The 22,860-nt window shown below is 40.9% G+C and overlaps 1 protein-coding gene across 6 annotated transcripts in view; it reads left to right on the top strand.

Annotated features, from left to right (window-relative positions):
• The window catches only part of Col4a4 (collagen type IV alpha 4 chain), a 246,505-nt gene that overhangs the window by 143,718 nt on the left and 79,927 nt on the right, over positions 1-22,860 (top strand). For 5 of the 6 annotated variants that reach the window (XM_074071878.1, XM_074071877.1, XM_074071880.1 and 2 more), the window contains exons 2-4: positions 5,040-5,236; positions 7,566-7,608; positions 11,650-11,727. In XM_074071878.1, the coding sequence (XP_073927979.1) occupies positions 5,187-5,236; positions 7,566-7,608; positions 11,650-11,727 (171 nt within the window). In that variant the 5' untranslated portion in view covers positions 5,040-5,186. Of the gene's footprint in view, positions 1-2,259; positions 2,319-5,039; positions 5,237-7,565; positions 7,609-11,649; positions 11,728-22,860 lie in introns of those variants that run through there. The other variant, XM_074071879.1, reaches the window with a different exon arrangement.

Raw genomic sequence — 22,860 nt, 5'->3', positions numbered from 1 at the left:
CTGTTAGCTTTTTGTGAGTCCAATCCTTAGTCTCCTGTCATCCAGTCCTTAATTTTGACCATTGTCCACTTCCCTCACCCCATCAATGAGAACTCAGCAGGGTGCATTTCATCTCAAGATCCTGTTGCAGAGAAAGCCAGTTTCCCATGGTGCAGATAATGATCTGGAGAACCTCAGATCTTGTTCCCAAACCCACCATTTGAGAAGCATTGAGCTTTGAAAAAGGAGACCCAGGGGAACTGGAGTCCAGGAGTCTTCATAAAGGAGTGAAGGGCAAAAACAACCCCAGGGAGTTAGAGGATAACAAGATGATATTTGCTGAAAATATATGCCAGAAATCTCAATCTCTCTCTCTCTCTCTCTCTCTCTCTCTCTCTCTCACACGCACACACACACATACACACGTATGTATGTATGCATGTGTGCTGCAGGGAACAACTTTTTGGACTTTCCTGGGGTCAGTGAACAGGTGTGTGTCAAAGGTCCAGAGTGCTATGTTCAGCTTCCTTCTTAGAGGAGGACAAGGACAGGGTCAGGGGAGGATGTGAGCTCTCTGTTGTATGGAGTAGCCTTGGTGGGGATGGGGCTTTCTGTCCACCTGGGCTGCACAGGTTAGTTTGCTCAGGTGGAGAATTTCCTGAAAGACTTTCCAACAAGAACAAGGGCAGCTTCAGGCATCTTTCATCTTCTCATGAACCACTTTCTCTTTCTTCATTTTCTTCTCTGAGAATAGCTTTCATTTTTCCTCTAAACTCAGGTTTATATTTCACCTGGGCCTCTAATGCTAGACTCTACCTTGGGACATCTCTTGCTGGGTCTGTGTCCTTCCTTTCTAATTCCCCTCTCTTCACGGTGTCCTAATTTCAGCTCTCCCATGGGACCCATCCCGATTCTCTCTTTGTGCCATTCCCAGCCCAGAATCAGAGTTCTGTCACTCACCCTGCTCTGCTCTCTGCGTTGAGTTGCCTTTGATTCAGTGGCTTATCTTGATTTTTTTTTCTGTGTGGTTGAGGAGATGGGGTCAGGTGATAAAAAACCTGGCCATGCCTCCACACAGCAGGGATGAAGGTGTAGACTAATGCACAAGACTAATGCCTTTCATAAAGATGACAATTGGCAAAATAAAGGTTGTCCTTGGAAAAACACAGAACTTTGAAGGCGTTTCCTGTCAGGCAGTCTTTTAAAGCTGCTGTTTCATATGCTTTAGTGGAGATGCATCCACTTAGGTTGCTTGAGTTATGTTTTCTGTAACAGTGGCCAACTCACATGGAAGCATACTGTTATCTCTCATTCGCGCCTTCGGTCAGCCGTTTGTGAGAAGGTAGGTTAAGGGATGCTGTTCTGAATGTGTGTGTGTGTGTATTCGTGTGAAGTCAAAAACTTGGTTGAAGCAAACTTTTTTTTTTTGTGGTACTGGGGTTTGAACTCAGGCCCTACACCTTGAGCCTCTTTACCAGCCCTTTTTTGTGATGGGTATTTTCGAAATAGGGTTTTACAAACTATTTGCTCAGGCTGGCTGAGCAAAGATCCTCCTGATCTCTGACTCCTGAGTAGCTAAGATTACAGGCTTGAGCCACAGGCACCTGGCAAAGCAAACACTTTTATGCTTTTTAATGCAAGTTGCTGCAAGAGAGGTACCCCTCAGAGATGGTTGTGGCTAACATGAGTGACCACTAGCAGGGCATGGTGTACATTGCTGTTAACAGTGTCAGACTAACAGTGAGTGGGGTTTCTGCTCGGCTTCTTGTTTTTTCAAAACAAGAAGTTTTGAAAAAAATTGTTTTACAAATTTCACTCCAATCTTCAAAGTCCTCTTGAGTTGTCTACTATAATATGGATATTTGTGTCCCCCACCCCAAATTCCCACGTTGAAGCCTCAACCCCAAATGTGTTGGTATTAAAAGATGGGGCATCTTGTTTTTGTTGAATAAGATTTATTAGAAACTATAGCTTTGGAAATAAAAAAGAAAATAGGATTATTGCTGAAACTGACTTATTACAGCGAGAAGGAATATTAATCTAGGGTAAACTAAACTAATTGAGAAACGAAAATGTCTATACTTTTAGGAAAATTATACATTTAATGTTTAATAATTTTTTATCAAGTTTCAAATTTATGTATGTTTTTGATAAATTCTATACTACTAATAATCCTAATGAAAAGCCAATGTAGTAGAATAAAACCCTTAAGATTTAGAGACTTAAGATCACAGGAAATAAAAACTATTTAATTTATAAACATTTTTTGTTGCAGAGGACTACAATAGAGTGATCAATATAAGACTGTCAAGAACAGAATATATTACATTAAAATATATGTGAGTAATGGAATGAAAATATGACTTTAAAATGAAAATGAGCAATGTAAAATTCCTGTTTAAGAGCTTGGGTGTAGCATTTTACTTGCTGTGGCAGTTTTATATTATTCTAAAAGTCACCACTTATATTCCAGAAGTCACCTGATCTGCACCTATTTATTTATTTACTACTTACTCAATTTTGCAGTGCTAAGGATGGAACCCAGGACCTTGTACATGGTAGGCAAGAACTCTACCAGTGACCTACATCCCTAGACCCTGCAACTATTTCAAGAGAAGATGAAAGCTTTTAAATGCTAACTTAAGGGAAAACAAGAGGGCAGGGTGCATAGTTTCAAAATTCTAATGGGAGGATAAGAGCTGAGAAATCCCAACAGTTGCCAAGGTGGAGTCTCAGTGGGGAGAAGGAATACACACTAGTAGCTCCGTGGCTTTGCACATGTTACTTGAATAGATCCACTTTGTTTTCCCTGTGCAATGAAAACAGTACTTTCCCAACCAAATCTTGGTGAGAGTTAAGTCACTCAACCTGGGCAACACTCTGAAGAAGGATGCAATAATGCAGTGTCAGTTTCTCTTTGCTTCTGCCAAGGCCATTATAGTTCCTGTCTTTTTCTGTCATTCTCCCTTCCTCTACTCCATCATGTATATTCATAGTCTCCTATAGTCATTGGTTCCCTTTTGAATATACTTAATTCCCATTCCTCAGGTCCCAAAGTGTCTTCTGCAAATGAATTCATCCAACAAATTGAACACTTGAAATATTATGGGCACTACAGTGACACTCATAATAAATCCATCAATCAAAAAAGGACAGAGTTCCTGTTGTCACAGAATTTATATGGTAACGAAGTGCATGTGGTGAGGATGTGTGTATCATTCTTGGTAGTGCAAGGCCCTTTGCTCTCTTTGGCTAACGAAGACCAGTCGGGTTTGTGCTGACTGACCCATCCATCCATCCATCCAATTAAAATGAGAAACTCCATATGTTAGGACTATAATCAGGCCTTCTTCCTCTAGAAGCTGACCATGACAATACCCTTTTTAATAAATTCTCCCTCTCTGCGCCCTTTTCACATGCTTGGGCTGGAGGTGTGACTTACGAGGTAAATGTCCTGCCTTGCAAACACAGACCTCTGCTTTCAAACCCAGTACCACCAAAACAAAACAAACAACAAAACCCCACTAAACACAACATGCATGGATAGGGGAGGAGATTAATTGCATTATGTATCTATCTTTTATTAAAATGCAAATAAGTGGTTTTCATTAATTTGGAGTTTCCAAGAGTACAACTTGAATGAATCGAAACAATTTGTGTTATCTTCCCAAAACTATAATTCATCTTATTGAGACATACTTCTAGAATGTAACTGTAAAACAGACATTTAAATTATGAATTTAGACAGAAAAGAACCAGGTGTTGGAAGTGATTCTTTTTCTGTTTGGTTTTGAAATTCATCATGGAACATAGTTATTTGGAAAGCTGGTCTCCCATAACCACAGCACTGAGTTAATTTCCTAAGCTTTTATCCAGAAATTTAAAAGAAGCTTGCAACATGGTTTCCTTGTCTATACCAGTTCCCATTAGGACACGTCTTCAGAGAAGCCAAAGTTTTTAAAATGAAGTATCTCAAGGTTTTGAGCCAGAGATCTTTGACCGAAGTTAAGAGTCAAGTTTAAAAATATTTTCTCTCTCTCTCTCTTTTTCTTTTTTACTGAGATAAAATTCACAACATAAAATTCACCATTTAAACTCTTTGAGAGTTTATAATTTGATAGTTCCAAGTATATCCATAGTGCTGTGTGACACTAGTGGTTATCACTAATTCTAGAACATTTCCACCATACCTAAACCCTTTACTTACTAATTTCTCCCTCCCCCCATCCACAAGAACCACCCATCTGCTTTATGTTTCTATATATTTGCCTGTTTGGACATCTTATTCACATAGACTGATATGGTATGGTATAGTATGTGTTTCTTTCACTTAGCATAATATTTTCAAGCATATTATTACTACCCCATTTCTTTTTTATGACTGAGTAGTATTCCATTGTATGGATGTAGCACAGTTTGCTTATGAATTCATCAGTCAATGGACATTTGGGTTGTTTCCACTTTTGTCTGTTATGAATATTCATATAAAAGCATATTGTGAACATGTGTTTTCAATTCTAGTTAGTATATTCCCAGGAGAATATACTGGGAATTGCTGGATCTTGTGTTAACGCCATGTTTAACATTTTGAGGACATGCCAGTTTTGGCGGTTGTACCATTTTACATAAAAAACTTTTACATGTGTTTTTGGCATGAATATGAAATATATGATTCCCTATTAGAAGTTCCCCAGCTTCAAAGAGTAAAAAAAGCACTTGAGCGACTTTAACTGGTATTTTTAGGGAAAAGATGAAAGAGAAGAAAATTCAACTCAACATAATGAAGCAATTATTTTGTGTAGGATATATGCCTATATGTATATGAAATCTTCCCATTTAAAAATACATTTGTGACATATAAAGGATTTGAGAATATTTTTGTTTCTAAGAACAAAATGTAATTTTCAGTTTAACAACACTTAGGGAAGATTGTTATATAAAAAAACAATGGGATCCCCACTTAAAAAATATTTCCATTACTAACTGAATAATGAAAATAATTGTTTTCAATATTATAAGTGTATTGTGTTTAAAAGACATTTTGCATTTATCACTTGCAGACTTTAACTCTGGACACGGGCTGACACCTGTCAACGAGTGCCTTCAGGAAGAGAAAAGAGAAGAAGAGAGAAGAGGAGAGGAGAGAAGACTGGCAGAATTTTTGAGAACTAAGAACACCTGTGAGGTCACCTGTGTACGTGGTGTTAATGAGGTGCTCTGTCAGGTGGACCAACAAGCCCTTGGTCACAGATCCCTGGTGAGTGTTCTCAGTGTGAGTGCCCACTTTTATTTAATGATTTCCCCTAAATATTGGCTCTATAGGTATCAATTACCTGAATGCCTCATATATCAAAAAGTCAAATTTCTCCAGAAAGCTAGGAATATTTTGCAGCACTCAGGGCTTTGCACTTGCTAGGCAAACGCTCTGCCACTTGAGCCATGCTCCCAGTCCTTTTGTTGTTTTCAGATAGGCTCCCAAGCTTTTTCCCCGGGCCAGCCTTGGATCATGATCCTCCTTTCTCCACCTCCTGAGTAGCTGGGACCACAGACATTCACACAATGCTTGGCATTTTGGCTCAGTGTTATTAAACACCAACACTCCCTATCTCCCTGAGACACACCCGCATAGCAATCAAATGGGTAACTGCACAAGTAAAGGCCCTGGATTCTTGCTCTGTTACTCACTGGGGTTGAATAGCAAAAGCTTTATATACTCAGAGCCTCAAGGTTCCATAACCAGTGGAGTTAGGACAAAGCACTTCATGAATATGGTAGACAGGTTGACATCCCCAAATTGTCCACGTTCTAGTCTCTGAAACCTGTGAGTATGTTGTGTTACATAGCAAGGGGGATTTAAGTACAGATGGAAGTCAGGTTTCCAATCAGCCAGTCTTGAGATGGGGTGACCCCAAATCACCTGGGTGGGTCTCGTATAATCACAAGGATTCTTAGAAGTGAAAGCGAAGGAGAGCTGCAAGAGAAAGACTCAACTGGCCCTTACTAGCTCTGAATATGGAACAGACCACAAAATGAGGAATGTGGGTGGCCTCTAGAACCTGGGAAAAGCAAGGAATCAGACTCTGCTCTGTGTTCATAAACATGGTCCCAAAACTTTGTGATTTTTGCCAGTGAGACCCATGTTGGACTTCTTATCTCCTGAACTGTAAGGTAAAAACTATATTGCTTTAAGGCATTGAGTTTGTGGCAGTGTGTTACAGAAGCCATAGGAAGCAAATATGAGATTGTTAGATGTGACTGAAAGAGGTATTGGGAACTAAGGCCATTAAATAGCAAAAGTAAGAATTTTGAAAATGAGGAACATATATTTATGGATAGTGAATGAAGAGAGAGGGTGGTGGTGAGAGGAGTCTGAAGTTTCAGAAATGCAATCAAGTCTTACATGGAATTCATATGGAGGAAACTACAAAGAAATCTTAATCATAAATGTTTTCTAAAAAGAAAAAAAAACTGAGCTTATTTTTAAATACCTACTTTTGGGGGAAGGACAAACAGAGATAGGATGAAGGGGTAGTAATCTCTTCTGACCTGACATGAACCAGACCAGTCAGGGCCATGAGAGCAATGTATCCTATTTACAAAAGTCCCAAGTGACAAGAACTCATTGAACAAGCAGCAGCTGACATGTTCAACTCGATATAAAGCAGTTCATTCCCTGTGTGTAACTCCACCTTTGTATTTTTTTTCTTAATTTATTTAGTTACTACAATAAAATGTTCACCTGGCATTATTGCAATTATAATGAACTCCAGTGAAAGAACTAGGACAAGAGGGACTTTCAGGATGTCAGCTCAAGAGGAGGGGTGGAGAAAGAAGGCTCACTTAGAATGTGGGTTCCAGCAAGGAAAAGGCTCTCCACAGAACCAAGTTCAAAGGCTCTCCCTAATTCCCCTACCACCATGGTGATGGTACAGTCAGGAGATCCAACCCCAACACAGCTTATCAAGGACGAGATGATGTTTGTTGAAGGTCTTCCACAAACAGAAGTGCCAGCAAACATTTGTGGATGTTTGGTGGCCTTTTTGGATTGCATCCCTCCTCTGTTGAGACTTGTAACAAATGATGTTACCCTAGTTGGATTTCTGTCTCACAGGTAAGTCCCTGGAACACCTAACTCTTCCCTACTGATCCTGTATCATTTTCCTTTTCCCATTCTCCCAATCCGTTTAGGCATCCTTTCATCCTCTCTCTTTACAGCTGCTTCCACTTAATGACACCCAAGACACCTTGTTCTCAGCAGCGTCTTGAGCACATTTGTCCCCCCCTAGTTTCCGTGACACAGTCAACTCCCTTCACTCTCTGTCCATCTAGGCCTCACCTTTACCGTGTCCCTATGGGCCCCACACAATGAGAATCACACTAAAGGCATTAGTATATCATTCTTCATTAATTAAAAAGAAGAAAGGTAAAAGTCTTTCTTGTCACAGATGAACAGTCAGCTGGTGATAGTAGCCAATTATAAATTAAAAGCTTTCTGAAATCAATTCCTTTACTCTTTTTCTTTTTTTAAGTTTGTTTCACATGAAAACAAACAGTTTGAATTAATCTTCATCATTGTTTTCCTATAGGTCACTTATCCTTATTCTCTTTTCTGTACAACATGTCTGTGAGGTAAGTACATTAATTAATTTACTCAGATTGCATGATGAGATTCACTTTATCACATATGATTTTTGTTATACATGGAAAGAAGTCACTCCCTGAGGTTGGGATTAGATAAACTTTAAGGTTTCTTTAATATGCGTGGTCAAGACTGCTTACAGTATTGCCTAGGTATTTGAGATGTCTTTATGATAAAACCCTTTCTTAAAAATTAGTAAAGAAAAGACAAGACACAGCTTGACCATTTCAAGATTAAATCAAGAAATATAACATTAAATTTGAACATTTTCACTTTGGAGAAAGATAAGTCTAGAACATTTTTTAATAAGCCTCTTCCTTCTGCTTCCTCACTAAAGAATCTGTTATTAAGCCCAGCCTCAGAAGTTCCTGAGACATCTTATTATGGGCTGCCTGTAACTCGGATTGGTCTTGTAACACTGCACTGGCTTGGATCCATCCAATTTGATGTCAGTGATTCAAGCCATTATAGGTCTTTTCAAAGCAAACAAAAATAGAAAATTTCCTTCCACTCTCCTTTTCCTACCAGTTGGAAGCAGAAAGCATCTGGGCCAAGGAATGAGGAGCCCTTGCTTCTTGCTCTGCCAATGATTAATCCCTTAAACTGCATAAGACTCAGTTTCCCTAGGTAGGTAAGCTGGGAAAAACAACACATGCCCAATGTAGTTAACATGCATTTGAGAGCATCGCCTAAAATAATGAGCAGAAACACAGTGAGACAGATGTGTGTGCATTTTCTTCTTTTTATCTTACCTGGTTTTTCTGTACATTTTTGTATTACAGCCTTTTGTGTTCTATTATAATAAGTCTACAGAATCCTAAGTTTCACTTCCTTTGCTCCTTGAATTCTAACCATATTCTGGAATATGATTCCTCAACCAATGACTGCTCCATCCTGGACCCTCCCACCAGCTTGTGGAATATAGAAATTCTAGAGACTTCACATAGGGCATGACTATTACAATGACTGGATTTTAAAGGAAGAGGTTTGAATTGAGGCTGTGTCTTTGACAGGCACATTGGCATTGTCCATCAGAATTTTAAACGCACATACTTCTGGACATAGGAATGCACCTTTTTTTAGAATTGATCATACATGTTTATCCCGTATCACAGAGATGAATGCACAAGAATATTAATTGCATGGTGGTAGGCAGTAGCTAAAGAAGGGAGCAGCCTGATGTTCACCAATAGAGAGGGGTTAGCAAGGTATGGTGTTTCCTGTACTGGACAGCTCCATATGTATTTACTTCAGAATGATTTTGAAGTCATGATTATGTCAAAGCAGTCAAGTACTGAGAAATATATTTGCATAATAAAACATCACAGCTTCCTAATCACCGTGTGTGTACGTGTGTGTGTGTGTGTGTGTGTGTGTGTGTGTGTGTGTGTGTGTGTTGTGGTGTGAATATGTCCAGACATCAATTTATAAAGAGCGATCATTTGGGGTAGGGAAATAAGAGCCAGTATGGAAAGGGGAAAGTTCTTTTCCTGTTACACTCTTTTGCACTATTTGAGTTTTTGACCTTGTGTCTGTGTGACTTGAAATTGAGGTACAAATACAGGACAGATGGCTAATCTTCTAGAAATTGATAGCTTACTTCTTGAACAGCTTTGCTTTTCTTTGTCACCTCAGGAACTTACATACAAGGCAGGTGCTCCACCCTTGAGCCACACCCTCGGCCCCTTTGTGTGTATATATATATATTTTTTTTTGAGATAGGGTCTCCTTAACTTTGCCCAGGCTGACCTCAAATTTTCAATTCTCCTATCTCTGCCTCCTGAGTAGCTGTACCACCATACCTGGCTTTTTCTTGAACTTTCTATGTAACAAATATTTGTTTTAAAGTGCCTGAGAAAAGCAGAATGACTTTCCTTGTTTTTCCCTTTGAAGAAAAATGACATTGGTATTTCAGAGTGTAAGTGTATTCCAAGTGAAAGTGGTTCATAGGTTGAATCTTCATTTGTCTGAGATGCTGACTTTATCTTTTCCAATGGGGTTGTATACTCTTTTTTTGAGGAGCAAACTCTTCCTGTATGGATTCACCTGCCTAAGGGGTTTATCAGATGTTTCTTTATTAGAATCTGCAAGTCTTTTTTACAGTGATCCTTCCTTGAGATGTAATCTTGCTGCAAACATCTCAGTAATGCTTGGCAAAATAAGAAAATAAATAAATAACCTGCTTTGTTATCAAGTCATCTAATCAACAGGCTCCTTTTTTCCTTTGGTTATTTTGATATTTCAGTGTGCACAGTAATGAATTCCAACCTTGAGTGAACCCAAGTGTTCAGACCAGCTACATTAAGTGCTTGCAGTCTGTCCCAGCCTGGCCCTGGGTACTTAGTTTGTTTAACTTTATCAGGACTTTGAACTTTTGCATTCACAGACATCAATGTTACTCAAAACTCAAGAAGCTTAGCTTTCTGAGGCCTTCAGTGCCTTCCTCGTATAAATTTTCTAACTGTGAGGCTCTTGTGAAGTTTTCAATTCTTAGAAACTTTAACAACCCATGAGAATTCTGTGCGTAAAGATATCTTTTTCTTAATGCTCAAAGATACTTACTTTTGAATGTTGTGTGAGCATGTTTTTCTCCAAAAAAGAAGTCCGAATTGTGTGATTGAAAAATCTTGCTGGATAGACTCCTCTACACACATGTACATGCATGTACATATACATACATATGTATTAATGTGTGCATACACATTCATATGTAGTACACATACTTATGAACTATACCTATTGGCTTAGCTGTTGTATATTTTCTCTTTACACATAGGTCTAAAGACTGCAGTTCACAGCTTTAAGTTAAAGGATCTATCAATTATAGAAACCCTCAGTGAGAACTGTACCAGGCAAGATAATGAGCTAATTTATCTCTGTTCCTTCTTGGTATTCCCATTCCTGCCCTCGGTGCCCAGCATCCAAAGCAGCTTTTATCACCAGATGTCAGCCACCTCTCCCACCCAACCCATAGCCCTAGCCCGTGAATGAATGCAGTGCATCGTCCTAGGGAATCTACTTATAAAGAGTTAGTCTTGGGCTACACTTTTGTATGGAAGTTGCTAATGACTCTGGATATAGATAATGAGGATTTGCTAGAACAAGGTGATGTTCTTTCCAAAGGAGTGTGTGATTATGCGTGTGTGTCTGTGTATGTGTGCAAATTGACTCTCAGCTAAAAGTGGGGAAAGGGCCCAAATTATTCAGGTTCAGGAGCTTTCTGGTTGAGGGTCACATTTGAAGAAGTGTCTTAGAGTATCAGCAGTCAAAGGAAGAAGAATTTTAACCTGAAACACAAAACTGCAGCTGGAGGATTGTCCTAGGAAGGACTGGATGAAGGAGACACACCCTAGCCTCACTGATCTGGGAGGCACAGCAAGGGGGCTTGGAAGAACAGTCAAATTTATGATTTAAACTAGATTCTGTTGTACACGAGTGGTTTGCCTAACAGATTAGGTTTACACTCTAAGACAACTGACAACTTAATAAATTAGTTCTTTCTGGGAGAGAGAAACTATAGGTGATTCTGGCCGAAGTAACTTCAGAGGGAAAGATTTTTTCCTAGTGTCCTCAATGTTAGAAGATTTTTGCTCATATAATCAGTGCTCCCGGTCATGAAGCCACAGTGTAGGCGCCTTGCCTTTTTAATATCAGTATTGGTCTTTGCAGTCAGGTGTGGTGGTCCACATCTGTAATCCCAGCACTGAGAAGGCTGAGGCGGGAGGCTTATGAGTTTGAGGGCCTCTCTTTAAAAAATGTAATATATATTATAATATGTCATATATATCATATAATTACATTTATATATGTGTGTATATATGTATGTATACATATATCTATGTATGTGTATATATATATATATATATATATATATATATATATGTATTTGCTTCTCATGAATCCAGAGGTAAAAGTGTTCCATGGAGTTCCTCCGAGCTAGACAAACCAAGAGTGCTTGCTGTAACCTATATTTTATGTGCTCAGCTAAGTGCTGAGGACTGGTTTACTAAATGAGCTGCTTTACTTTCCAGAGTGGCAAGAAATATATTGGTCCTTGTGGAGGAAGAGATTGCTCTGTTTGCCAGTGCTTTCCTGAGAAGGGGTCTCGGGTAAGTGAAGTAAAATTCAACACAGTCAACATACCTGGGTTTCAAACCATTGTGAATATTTAACATTAAGCAGTCCAGGTCTTTAACATATGTTGGTAATTGGCAGTGTTTATGTCTTTTGCAGTCAAAGTTCTTTGCATTCGGAGAAACAATCACAATTACTGTACACTGTGTGTCAAGTTTAGAAGTTCGTCTTGGCAGCAGTGGTTTACCCCCTGTTTTATATGATGCTATTCTTATGAATTTCCCTGTGAAGAAGGGGTCCTGGTATCACGTGCTATACACTAGGTCATCTTCTTGGTAATTGTGTTGCATATCAATGTTTTAAAGACTCTGAGAAGGCTGGGTGCAGTGGTTCACACCTGTAATCTGTACTAGGGAGATTGGGAGGATTGAGGCTAGAAGACAGCTGGGCAAAAATTTAGTGAGACCCCATTTCAGTTAATAAGGTGGATGCTGTAGTGTGTGCCTGTCACCTTAGGTATGCAAGAATCATAAATGGGAGGATTACTATCAGGGCTAGCCTGAGCAAAAACACGAGACCTCATCTAAAAAATAATTAAAGTAAAAAGTGCTGGGACCATGGCTAATGTGGTAGAGTGCCTACCTAGTAAGCATGAGGCCTTGAGTTCAAACCCCAGTAACACACACACACACACACTGGCTCCAAGAAGTATGTCAATGGGTGAGTGAAAACCTGTCTAGCTTTGCTTAAAGTGATCTTTCCAGACCTTTGACCCTAAGGCTCTCTTGTGGATAGCACCATCGAGACTTACAGGTAGTGCTCCACGCTCTGTGATGCCAGGGACTGTACTGTGTGCTCCAAATGCTGCATCTCGGCTCTCCCGACAGCCTTCTCACATCAACTGTGCAGTACAGGAGTGGGGGAGGGACAGAGCGGGCCAGTGCCAAGCGCAAGGCCACCATGCTGTTGTCTATTCTGCAAAGCCAGGGACCTCTTGGTCATCTTCTATCAGGTCTTATGAACTTTCACCAGCATCTCCCCTAGGTTCTCACAGCAAAGTCTTGTCAATTCATTTATGCTGAAGTTCAAACAATCTTTGATTAAAAATACTCTCATGATTTTTGTGTAAGTACATTGAAATATCACTGTATTTCCTGAAATATATACAATTATGTGTCCACTAAAAAAGTAAACAAGAAAGGAGTTGTTTCAGAAACTTTGGACAATTTTGGGGCCAGAGCAGTGATTCATTTGAAATAGATCTTCATCCATTCAGACTGAGGATCTTAAACTACAGAAATTCATTTGTCCCAGTTCTGGAGGCTGGGAGCCTAGATCGAGGGACTGGCAGGTCCGGTACCTGTTGAGGGCTGGTTCCTAGTTCGCAGATGTCCTCATGAGGTGGAGAGGAGAGAGTTTTCACAAGGGCTTTGCTCTCACTCATAACAGCTCCATTCCGATGACCAGATCACCTCCCCAATCCTTTATCTTCTAATGCTATCACACTGGGGCTTGGGATTTCGACATGTGACTTTTAGGAGGGACACAAACATTCAGTCTAGAACAGTGTCCTTATCACCCCACAGGGCTGTGTGACACCTCACAAGCACAGCTTAGTAGAGACTGGTCTTTGTGCAAATCATTGTCTTCTAACCGGGTGCCGGTGGCTCACACTGTAATCCCAGCTACTCAGGATCCAGAGATCAGGAGGATCGCAGTCTAAAGCCACCTAGGCAAATAGGTTGCTTGTGAGACTCTATCTTGAAAAAACCCATCACAGAAAAGGGGTGGTGGAGTGGCTCAAGGTGCAAGCCCTGAGTTCAAGCCCTAGTACTTAAAAAAAGAAAAAATTGCTTCCTGAGAGAAGGGACTGAATATTTCTTTCACATAGTAGATATGCAGTATGTTTAAGGTTCCTTTGTTGAACTGTTTGCAAGCTGGCTTTGTTTTTTGCTTTTTTTTTTTTTCCTGTGGTACTGGGGTTTGAACTCTGTACACTTGAGCCATGTCCCCAGCCCTTTACACATTAGTTATTTTTTCAGATAGTGTCTCTTGCTTTTTGCCCAGGGCCAGTATCAGAATATATCCTACTACTTATACCTTCCATGTAGTGAAGATTACAGTATGTATCACCATGCTCAGCTTGTTGGTTGTGATGGGGTCTTGCCAGGGATGGCCTTGTACTTCAATCCTCCTGATCTCCCCCTCTTGAGGAGCTGGGATTATAGTCATGTACTAACAAGCCGGGCAGCTGCCACCTTTTTTTAATTTATTTTCTTAGCTTAAACTTTCCTATGCTCAAATTGCTTTGGATCTTTTGGCAATACATCCAAAAGTTTGATGAATAGAATTACCTTGCATTAGTGTAATTTAAAAACTGAAGCTTCCTGGAAGCAAAGTTAGAACCCTAAAAGGTGCTTTTGCTTTCCCATGCACATACACCAAATTATTTACAAAAACCCTGGCTTTTGTGTGAGGTTATGAATGCAAACATACCAAGACTGTACAAACACAAACAAAACAAAACTCTACATTTAAACATTAAGATCTTTGGGCTTGAAGCCCACAAAAAATGAATCTGATCAGCCCTGTGGCAGAAGAGGAGGAGAAACCACAGAACAAAGAGAGCAGTTATGATGCAGCCAGGTGCTGAATCCTCTACTTTAAATGAGGCCACAGTTGTTTCAGCTGCCTTTAAAAATCTCGGGCCCTCTAATTCAGTGAGTCTCAGCTGGGGTAAGTGTGTCTCCTCCCACAGGGGACATTTGGCAGTGCTGAGACGTTTTGGAGTGATCACAACTGGGTGGAGGGGGATCATGACTGGTGTCTGGGATGCTGCTCAACATCTTACAATGCCTGGCACAGTCCCTACAGCAGAGAATGATCTGTTCCCAACCCCAAGGTTGAGGGGCCCAGTTCTCTCCCCCGAAAGCTCTGTGAAGCAGGTGCTATTATTTTCATCAGACAGTACAAGCGGCCTGAATTTCCAAGAGTTCTGAATAATTGCTAAGATATGGTCAAGCCAGCAACCACAACCAGGTGTCTGGCTTCACCTCTCCGTGCTTGCTCCATGATCATGGAAAGATGATGACACAAGCTTCCCAGTCCCTGGCTTTAGCAAAACATTGTGACCTCAGGTGGCCACTTCAATGGGACCACGCCTCGGTTTCCGTGGATCTGCGCCACTGGGCCTTCTCCTTCTGTTCTCTTGGGCTGCTCAACCCTCACAAGCCAATGCCGTCTGTGAGTGGTGAGGGCTCCTGGGGGATGAGCTGCTCCCTGCTGTGTGCATGTCCCAGCTCCTGGGTGGTTGGGGACCTTGTGGGGAGAGAGAAGGCTGTGTATACAACACGAGGAACCTCTGACCTCCCCTGTGAGGGTGCAGTCCTGAGTGGTGACAGTTTCCGGCTGAGAACTTGGGAGCATGGCCACGCATCACTGGGAGTGGGTTTGGAAGGCAGGCACTCTTTGTCCTCAGCAGCCAGTCAACCTTGTGAGCCACAGTGGCAGCTCACAGGGAACAATGAAAACAGGAAGACCCTGAATTCCAGAGGCTGCAGGTGTCCCCCTAAGGCTGCCCATCCCTTTCCTGGCACAGCTGAGCTTTCCTAAGAAGGAAACTGTTCCTCTCCCTCACACTAAGTGGTAAATATCTTGGAACCCCACATCAGGACTGCTTTGTCTGAAGCAATTGTTGACAAGCAAGGAGGGCTTGGTACAGGGAAGGGCTGTGGTTGACACTTTAACTGGAGCTGGGAGCTAAAGTTTGAGGTGGAGAAGGGCTGTGCTTATGGCAGGGAACCAGGGGTGGGTTCCTTCCATGCCTGAAATAAAGTTCAGCCTCAATACACCTGCTGAGCTGCACAGACTGGTCTCGCCTTGTTCTTTCACTTACAGTCACCATTACCTGCCACTTCGGCTTGCTCCAGCTGCATCCATTGTGCTACTCTCTCTTTCTGGAAGATAATCTAAGCATCCCCACTTTTCAACCCTCTTCTGAATGTCTTCCCAAAGCAGCCCAGGGTTGACATCACCCCACTGACCTCCCTGCTCATCCCAGTTGCTCTGCCTCTTCCTTATGCTCTGCCTGCTGGCAGGCTCTGCCTGGCTCTCTTTCCTGTGCTTCTCCTTGCCCCATAGCTCTAGTTGGAATTGAGTGTGCCTGCATTTGGCCCTCTTAGGTTGCAAGCATGTGATTTTCAAGAAAGGAGTCATGAGAACAGTGTTAAGAAGTTTATCCTGCCTTTTGACCCACAATGAACAGTCTAGAAGTGCAAGTTGTCTACCTTTGGTTCCTCCCTTTAGGAACTGGGGTCATACTGTCATACTGTTTTGAGATTATCATAATTGGTAGCACAAGGCAGTTAGCAGGAATCCTGTCCCTCAGTTTCAGTCTTCCTCCTACACCTCCACATTGATGACTGTGGTGGTGGGAGCATCTCTCATTGCTTGTATTTCCTGGTAAACTTCAAGTGGGGCCAGAGATCAGCACTCTGAGCAGTAGGCCGACTCTGACCATTACCACATTCAGTACTTGGGACTTTCAAGGTATAATGGCATCCTGGAAAGAGCTCTAGGCTCCATCTAGGAAAGAAAGGTTTACCTAAATGGCTGGCTCTATCTCCCTGCACTAGCATCCTGTGGTCTGTGACATGGGGTTTGGCTTTTCAAATATGATAGCTATTGAATTGGTTCCCAAATGAGCTGTGACTCTTCCCTGACATCTCCCCAAACTTTATTTTAATCCCTCTGTAAGGGCTTAAAGGAGGTAGAATGGGATAGTATTTTGAATTATTTTTTATTGGTTTCAGGGAGGCAGCTCTATGCATTTAGTAGTTGAGTCCTTGTAGGAAGACTTTGTTGTGCCCTTATGAACAAGGATGGGGCCTTTTATGAGCTCTACCTTGGTAACCAGCATGATAATAAAGACACCTCCTACAGTTAATTCCAGAAAAAATACACACATTCTCTTTACCATTCAAGGAAGTGTAGCAACTACAAAATCACAGAATTTAGTAATTTAGTGATGTGATTTTTCACACAAGGAGGTTAAATAACTTAAAACTGAAGGATTGTCTTAGTTTTTTTTTGGTTTGAAATGCCAAATCAAACATTAGGGACTCCCTTTTTCTGTAGGGAATTATAAATCACTAAAGTATCGTCAGCACAAGCATTTTTCCTGCTGTCTCATTCACTCGCCCCTTACATTTTTAAAAGCCTGCATTCTGTGATAGAAATGGAATTTACTTGGGGAATTTTAATTTTTGTGCGTATTTTTCATATCATTAAATTATTTGCACAGAGAGTTTGAAAAGTTCTTATCATTCACACAGCTGTGCTCTAGAACACTTTCTAACTTCAGCTTGATAAATGGTTCAGAGCAACAATTTTTTATGTCCCAAAGTTCATGTAAGTCAATTATGTCCTATTTTGATGGAATCATAAGCCAGCGAGAACTGGAAGTTGGTAAAGGTGTTTTTGGTTCACTTCCTTCATTTTGCCACACCTTCTTCCTCAGAACTCTCTGGCTCACTTTGTTGCCATTGAAAAAACTCTCTGATCAGTGATGTGACAGTCTCAGGTACTTTTAGGGGATAGCAGGTAACAAAGGAGAGGGGTGTCTGGTATGGGATCATTAGTGTTGGGAACTATTGGAGCTGAAGGATGCGTTTGTTCTATAAGGCATCAGACTTTTTCTAAAACCTAGTGTCTAGCAGATACACACGTTTCCTGGTGAAATTTAGCCTGCCAGCTTCCCAGTTATGATTTTGACTTGGCTTGTTCAAGGGTTCCCTGTCAGAAATAGTAACTGTGATTTTTCAGCAATAGAACACTTGAAAAAAATTAAAGGAATAAATTTTCAGTTGTAGGGTTCCCTATGTAGGCTCTCAAGGAAGTCTTTCTGAGCAGGATTTGGATGACTGGGGTGGGGTTATGTTGGAGGGGTGCCTGTTTTACCTATTGATAACCATAGTGTTAGAAGCAGCAGCAGTAGCTGGTATTTATCTGGAAGAATACCTGCAAGTCACATGGCTTTCAGTATGCCAACAAGTCTCTCTCTTGACATCTGGCATTTGAGCATGTGAAAGAAAGAGAGCAAACATTTGCTTCCTTAGAATGCATTAGATATTGTCTATCAGGCCAATTGTGCATACAGAGCTGGCATAGCAAGACACCCCCTAGGATTTCTGATTGCAGCCTGGGTCTGAAAGTAGGTTTTGGCACCTCAGCCCAGGCCAATCACCTCCTTCAATTGTCAGTGATTTGTAGCAGGTCTTTGGCTGTCCTCAAGTGGAGTTCAGTTCCACAGAAATGACTGCCTAGCTCTGTGACCCAGTATGAACCTAAGCCGGCCAGGGAGCAGAGCTCAGCAAATGTGGGGCTGTGCTGGATTCTAGAGGAGCAAGGCCAGCTACTGGTGAGAAATAAGAACTAGCAATGTAGGTGTGCCCAGAAGTATGACAGGTTTCCAGGGTATATTCCACACAGGAAAATAGGAAGCAGTGAGTATACCTCTTTAGGGCAAGGCTAACTTCTGCCTAACTCAGTGAAAGTGTGGAATTACTAAGGAAAGGAGGCAAATTTCTTCTTTCCAATGCTAAGAAGTCCACAGGGAAATAAACATCCATCTGTCTCCAGGGTGCTTATCTTCTCACTTCTTAATTAATAATAATAATACCTTCCCATTCATTCAGTCATTAACCATAGGAAGAGGTGGTGAGTCCTTAGTGATAAAGAAGAAAGGTGGCCTGGAGCAGAGCCCAGCAGGAGAGACAATCTCACCCTTCAGACACTATTCCTGAGTACTAGATGAGTGCCAGGCACTGACCTTGTGTCTGGGGTATATCAGGGAAAAGAAGAGACAAAGGCCTTTCCTCCTCCTTGGGTGGGCAGTTTGGTGCCCTGGCCTGTTTTTCATGGAAGTGTGTGTTGGGGGTGGGGTGGGGTGGAACACATGTAGATGGATTAATTCTTGAGGTTTGACCTGATGGAATTAAAGCTTACCAGGCCACAGCCTGGAGAAAGTGTTGCGTTAGTTCCTGTGACTTTTGAAAAGAATCAGTACACATTTGGTTGCTTATTACAACAGAAATTTATTCTTCAGCAAATCCTCGAGGCCAGATGTCAAAAGCAAGGTATTGGCATTACCAGGCCCCCTCCAGAGGCTCTAGGGGAGACTCTGCTTCTGGCCAATTCGAGCTTCTGGTAGCTCTTGGCAATATGTGACATTCCTCTGCCCCTGGCTGCATCACTCCAACGTCTGCTTCTGTCTTCCTTCACATTCCCTTCTCTGTGGGTCTGTGTCCAGTCTCACTGTGTGTCCCCATAGGCAGACAAGTAATAACATTGAGGGCCCACCTGGATGATTTAGGTTAAGATCCCAAGCCTTATCACATCTTTGCCACTGAGGTAATGCCCATGGTTGTAGGGATTAGGACACAGACATGCATATCTCTTTGTGTGCACCACTCAACTCCTACAGGTGTTTGGGCAAATAGAATAGACTCTACGTAGACCCTAAAGAGGAAAGCGATGAATTGAGGTGTTCGAGAGACAGAAAGACCAGTTTATCCCCAGACCAGTGTTAACAATTGAGGTCAATTTAAGGTACAAGAAAATTCTCTACCACTACAGTACACTCTTCTTGGACTGCCTATTCTTACCATAGCACCTTTTCACAACTTGCTTTTATAACTCTTCCTGATGCCCAGGCATCTTTTTTCCAGTAATAGGAGAGGATCTTTTTATGGTCAAAAGTCCTTATGCATTGCACTGTTTTGTTTGAGGGTTTAAGTGATATTGTAGTGACACCTAGTGGTTTACTTATTGCATTACAATTCAGTCTTAAAAAGGAAAGAATAAAAAAATAAGGGAATAATAATAGTGAAGGCATAAAAACAGGAAGTACATTAATGTTTCTTTGTAGATTAAGTTATAGGAATATTAATCAATTAAGTAATCCTTGAGTATGTATGTATATATGTAGAAGTTATAGCATGCAAGACAGTGGCCAAAGGTCTGGAATGGAAAAATATAAATGGATCACTGGCCTCAAAAAGCCTTCTAGATGAAAAATATTGAAACATTTCACCTTTGTATGAAGTTAATGTAATAACACATGGTAAGCTGTTGGATAATAGGGGAGCAGGGTGATAGAGAAAGAGCAGTAATGGGGGGGTTAATCTGATTAAAGCATGACACATATATTCTGAAATGCCAAGGTAACATCCCCTTCAGCTATCAATATACACTTAAAAAAAAAATGAAGGTTGGGAAGGTAAAATGAGTCCTGTCCCGGGATGGGTACCAGTAGGAGGGAGGAGGGAAAACAGAGAGGGTGAGCGAGGGTGAATATAATGGATGTATTTTGTATTCATGTTTGAAAATAGAATAATGAAACCTGTTGAAATTGTTCTAAGAACGATGGAGGAGGTGAATCTAATTAAAAACATTGTAAATATGTAAATATCACAGTGTATCCCCCTGTACAACTATCATATGCTAGTAAAAACGAAATTAAACAAAATAAATGTTGAAAAGAAAAGCTTTCTAGAGGCATCATCTTAAGTGGCCCGGAGGTATTGATGGAGCAATGGCAGTGGAAAGGGGAGAATGAAAGATGAGTTGACAGCTGTGTGGGGAAGAAGGTTGGGTTAAGGGAGCCAGGAGGCTGGCTCTTGGGTGACCTGTGAGAGATGACAGGATCATGACTTTTGGATTCTATGGTGGGATGGACATGAGACAGAGCACAATGTGACAGATGTGGTCATGAGAGGAACATGGAGGGTGAGTCAAAGCCTACTACTGGGTTCTGAGCTGAGCTGATGGAAAGAACAGGTGACATCTGCAGGGATAGGGGAGGAGCAGCCAGGACACTCGTTTTGGGGGCATGAGCTCTGCTTTGAGGTGGTGTCAATTAAGAGGGAAGAGGATCAGTGAAAGAGTGTAGGGAACAGCTGGAAATAGGCACTGGAACTAAAAAATTACATTCGAGGACCACAAAAATATATGTCTGTTGTCATTTGATTAACAATTTTGTTTCCTAAAGAAACTTTGTAAAGGAACATTGAGTACATTCAGATAAATCTTTTAATTTTAATTTTTTGGTGGTACTGGTGTTTGAACTCAGGATCTTATATTTACTAGGCAGGCATTCTAATGCTTGAGTCATGCCCCCAACTTTTTTTTTTAAGTAGGATAAGGGACTGGGCATGGTTGTCTGTTTTTGTAATCCCAGCTACACAGGAGGCAAAGATAGGAGGATTGCAGTTCAAGGCCAATTTAGGGATGAGGTACAGAATTAATGAGATCCTAGCTCCAAAAACAAGCTGGGCATATGACAAAAGCCTGTAATCTCAGCTACTCAGGAGGCAGAAGTAGGAAGATCATGGTCCAAGCCCAGGCTAGGTGAAAACTGGAGACTATAAAAACAAATGAAAGTAAAAAGGGTATGACTCAAGTGGTAGAAAGATTGCTTAGCAAACATGAATCCATGAGCTCAAATCCCAACACCACCCAAAATTTTAAAAATCAAAATAAGATGAGGCGAGAAGGGACTGATGCATGGTTTAGCAAGTCCCAGCCTGTGCCAGCTAGGTGGGAGGAGGGGGTGTAGAGAGATGCTGAGCCACCCAGGTATGGACTCAAGTGACTGTGGGTGTGAGTTGAGTAGGAGATGCTCTGAGCAGCTCCCTTGCCTATCGGGGATAACAACCCACACTCAGTGTTCTAGTTGCACTCAGTAAGGTCGTTGATGGCGGGTAGGCACATAACCAAACTTGACAAATTAATTTCTTCCCCTTTGTGTGACACTGTGGCCAAGGATGATTTGGAAATTGTGTATAATTAATCTAATGCAAACATGTTTCTTAGTTACTTGTTCATTCATTTATATTTCTTTATATTGATTCAGCTTCAGGCTGGGAAAGAGCCTGAGGAAGTTTCAGGAAAAGTGTGGTGTATATTTATTTGCAGTTGTCAGTATAGTTATTTGTCCTAATCTTCATACTGCTAAGATGACCAGGGAACTCTTAGGTTTTCTCTTATTTTGTCCTGGAGGATTGGTAGCAACCAAAACAGCTGATTTGTAGAGGATTTTTTTGTTTATTTGTTTTTGTTTTTTAGTATATTCTCTTATCTTTTGATCTCTACTTATTAGCTCATTGTGCAATAAAAGTAATTTGATCATATCCTTGCTCAAGAGATGTTTCTAACATAGACAATTAACCAGGGACAGAATCCTAAAGGAATGCTCTGGCTTCAGAGGGCAGAGAGGCAGGCATGCATTGTGTCTGCTTCAATCTCTTTCATCCTTTATTTGTACAGCTGGCCAGGGACCCTGTGCTGCCAGGAGAGGCATGAATACCAGGTCTAGTGGCGTGGTGTGAATTTGGCCTCTGGATAGAAAGAAAGATGACTAAGTGGCTTCCTGTGGTATGCTGAAGTCTTAGCTGTCAAGCCCATTGTCATTTCTGGACCCTGTGATTTCACCATCTCACACTGAATGTCACAAACCACAGAGATAATTTTGTACACACAGTAGCAAAGGAAAGAAGAAAAGAAAGAAAAAGCTAGGGATGTGATATCTAAAAACCTGTCATTGCATTGGGCTACTTTTCTTTTTGCTGGACTGAATCCAATGTCACAATTTGTTTAATACCATGTATTTGTTGGGTGCAGGGTGAGGGTTGGGAGTGGCTAAAACATCTCTTTAAAAAGGAATTTTTTTAAAAAAATTTAGGAATCATTAATAGTATAAGGGAATTTCATTATAAAATGTTGAGAGATATATACAGTCTGCTTTGAACAAGGTTTTCTAAAATGATAGAAAATTCCTATGATTAGTGATTCTCTAGTTATAAAAATGTCTTTTAGGGGCCTGTTATGTATATGTATTCATCTTGAAATTAATTCTGCCATGGCCTTGTAAATAAGTAAAGCTAAATATTTACTTTTTATATGAACCAATATAATGATAATAGAATTTTTCTCTACATTGCTATGGATAAATTATTTACTCAAGTTGGGTGAACTGATAAAACTACTATTTCAAAGAGTGGCATTTGGCAAATATTGGTGACAAGTTTTATGACAGATTTAGTACTGTTATCTAAGGTTTAATGTATTTCTTTAAAATTTTTATCATATACCAAAATATATAATCATAT

Source organism: Castor canadensis, chromosome 4, assembly GCF_047511655.1.
Source record: "Castor canadensis chromosome 4, mCasCan1.hap1v2, whole genome shotgun sequence".
Taxonomy (NCBI): domain Eukaryota; kingdom Metazoa; phylum Chordata; class Mammalia; order Rodentia; family Castoridae; genus Castor; species Castor canadensis.
The sequence above is the reverse complement of the archived record's forward strand: the minus strand, read 5'-3'. Positions and strand labels throughout refer to the sequence as shown.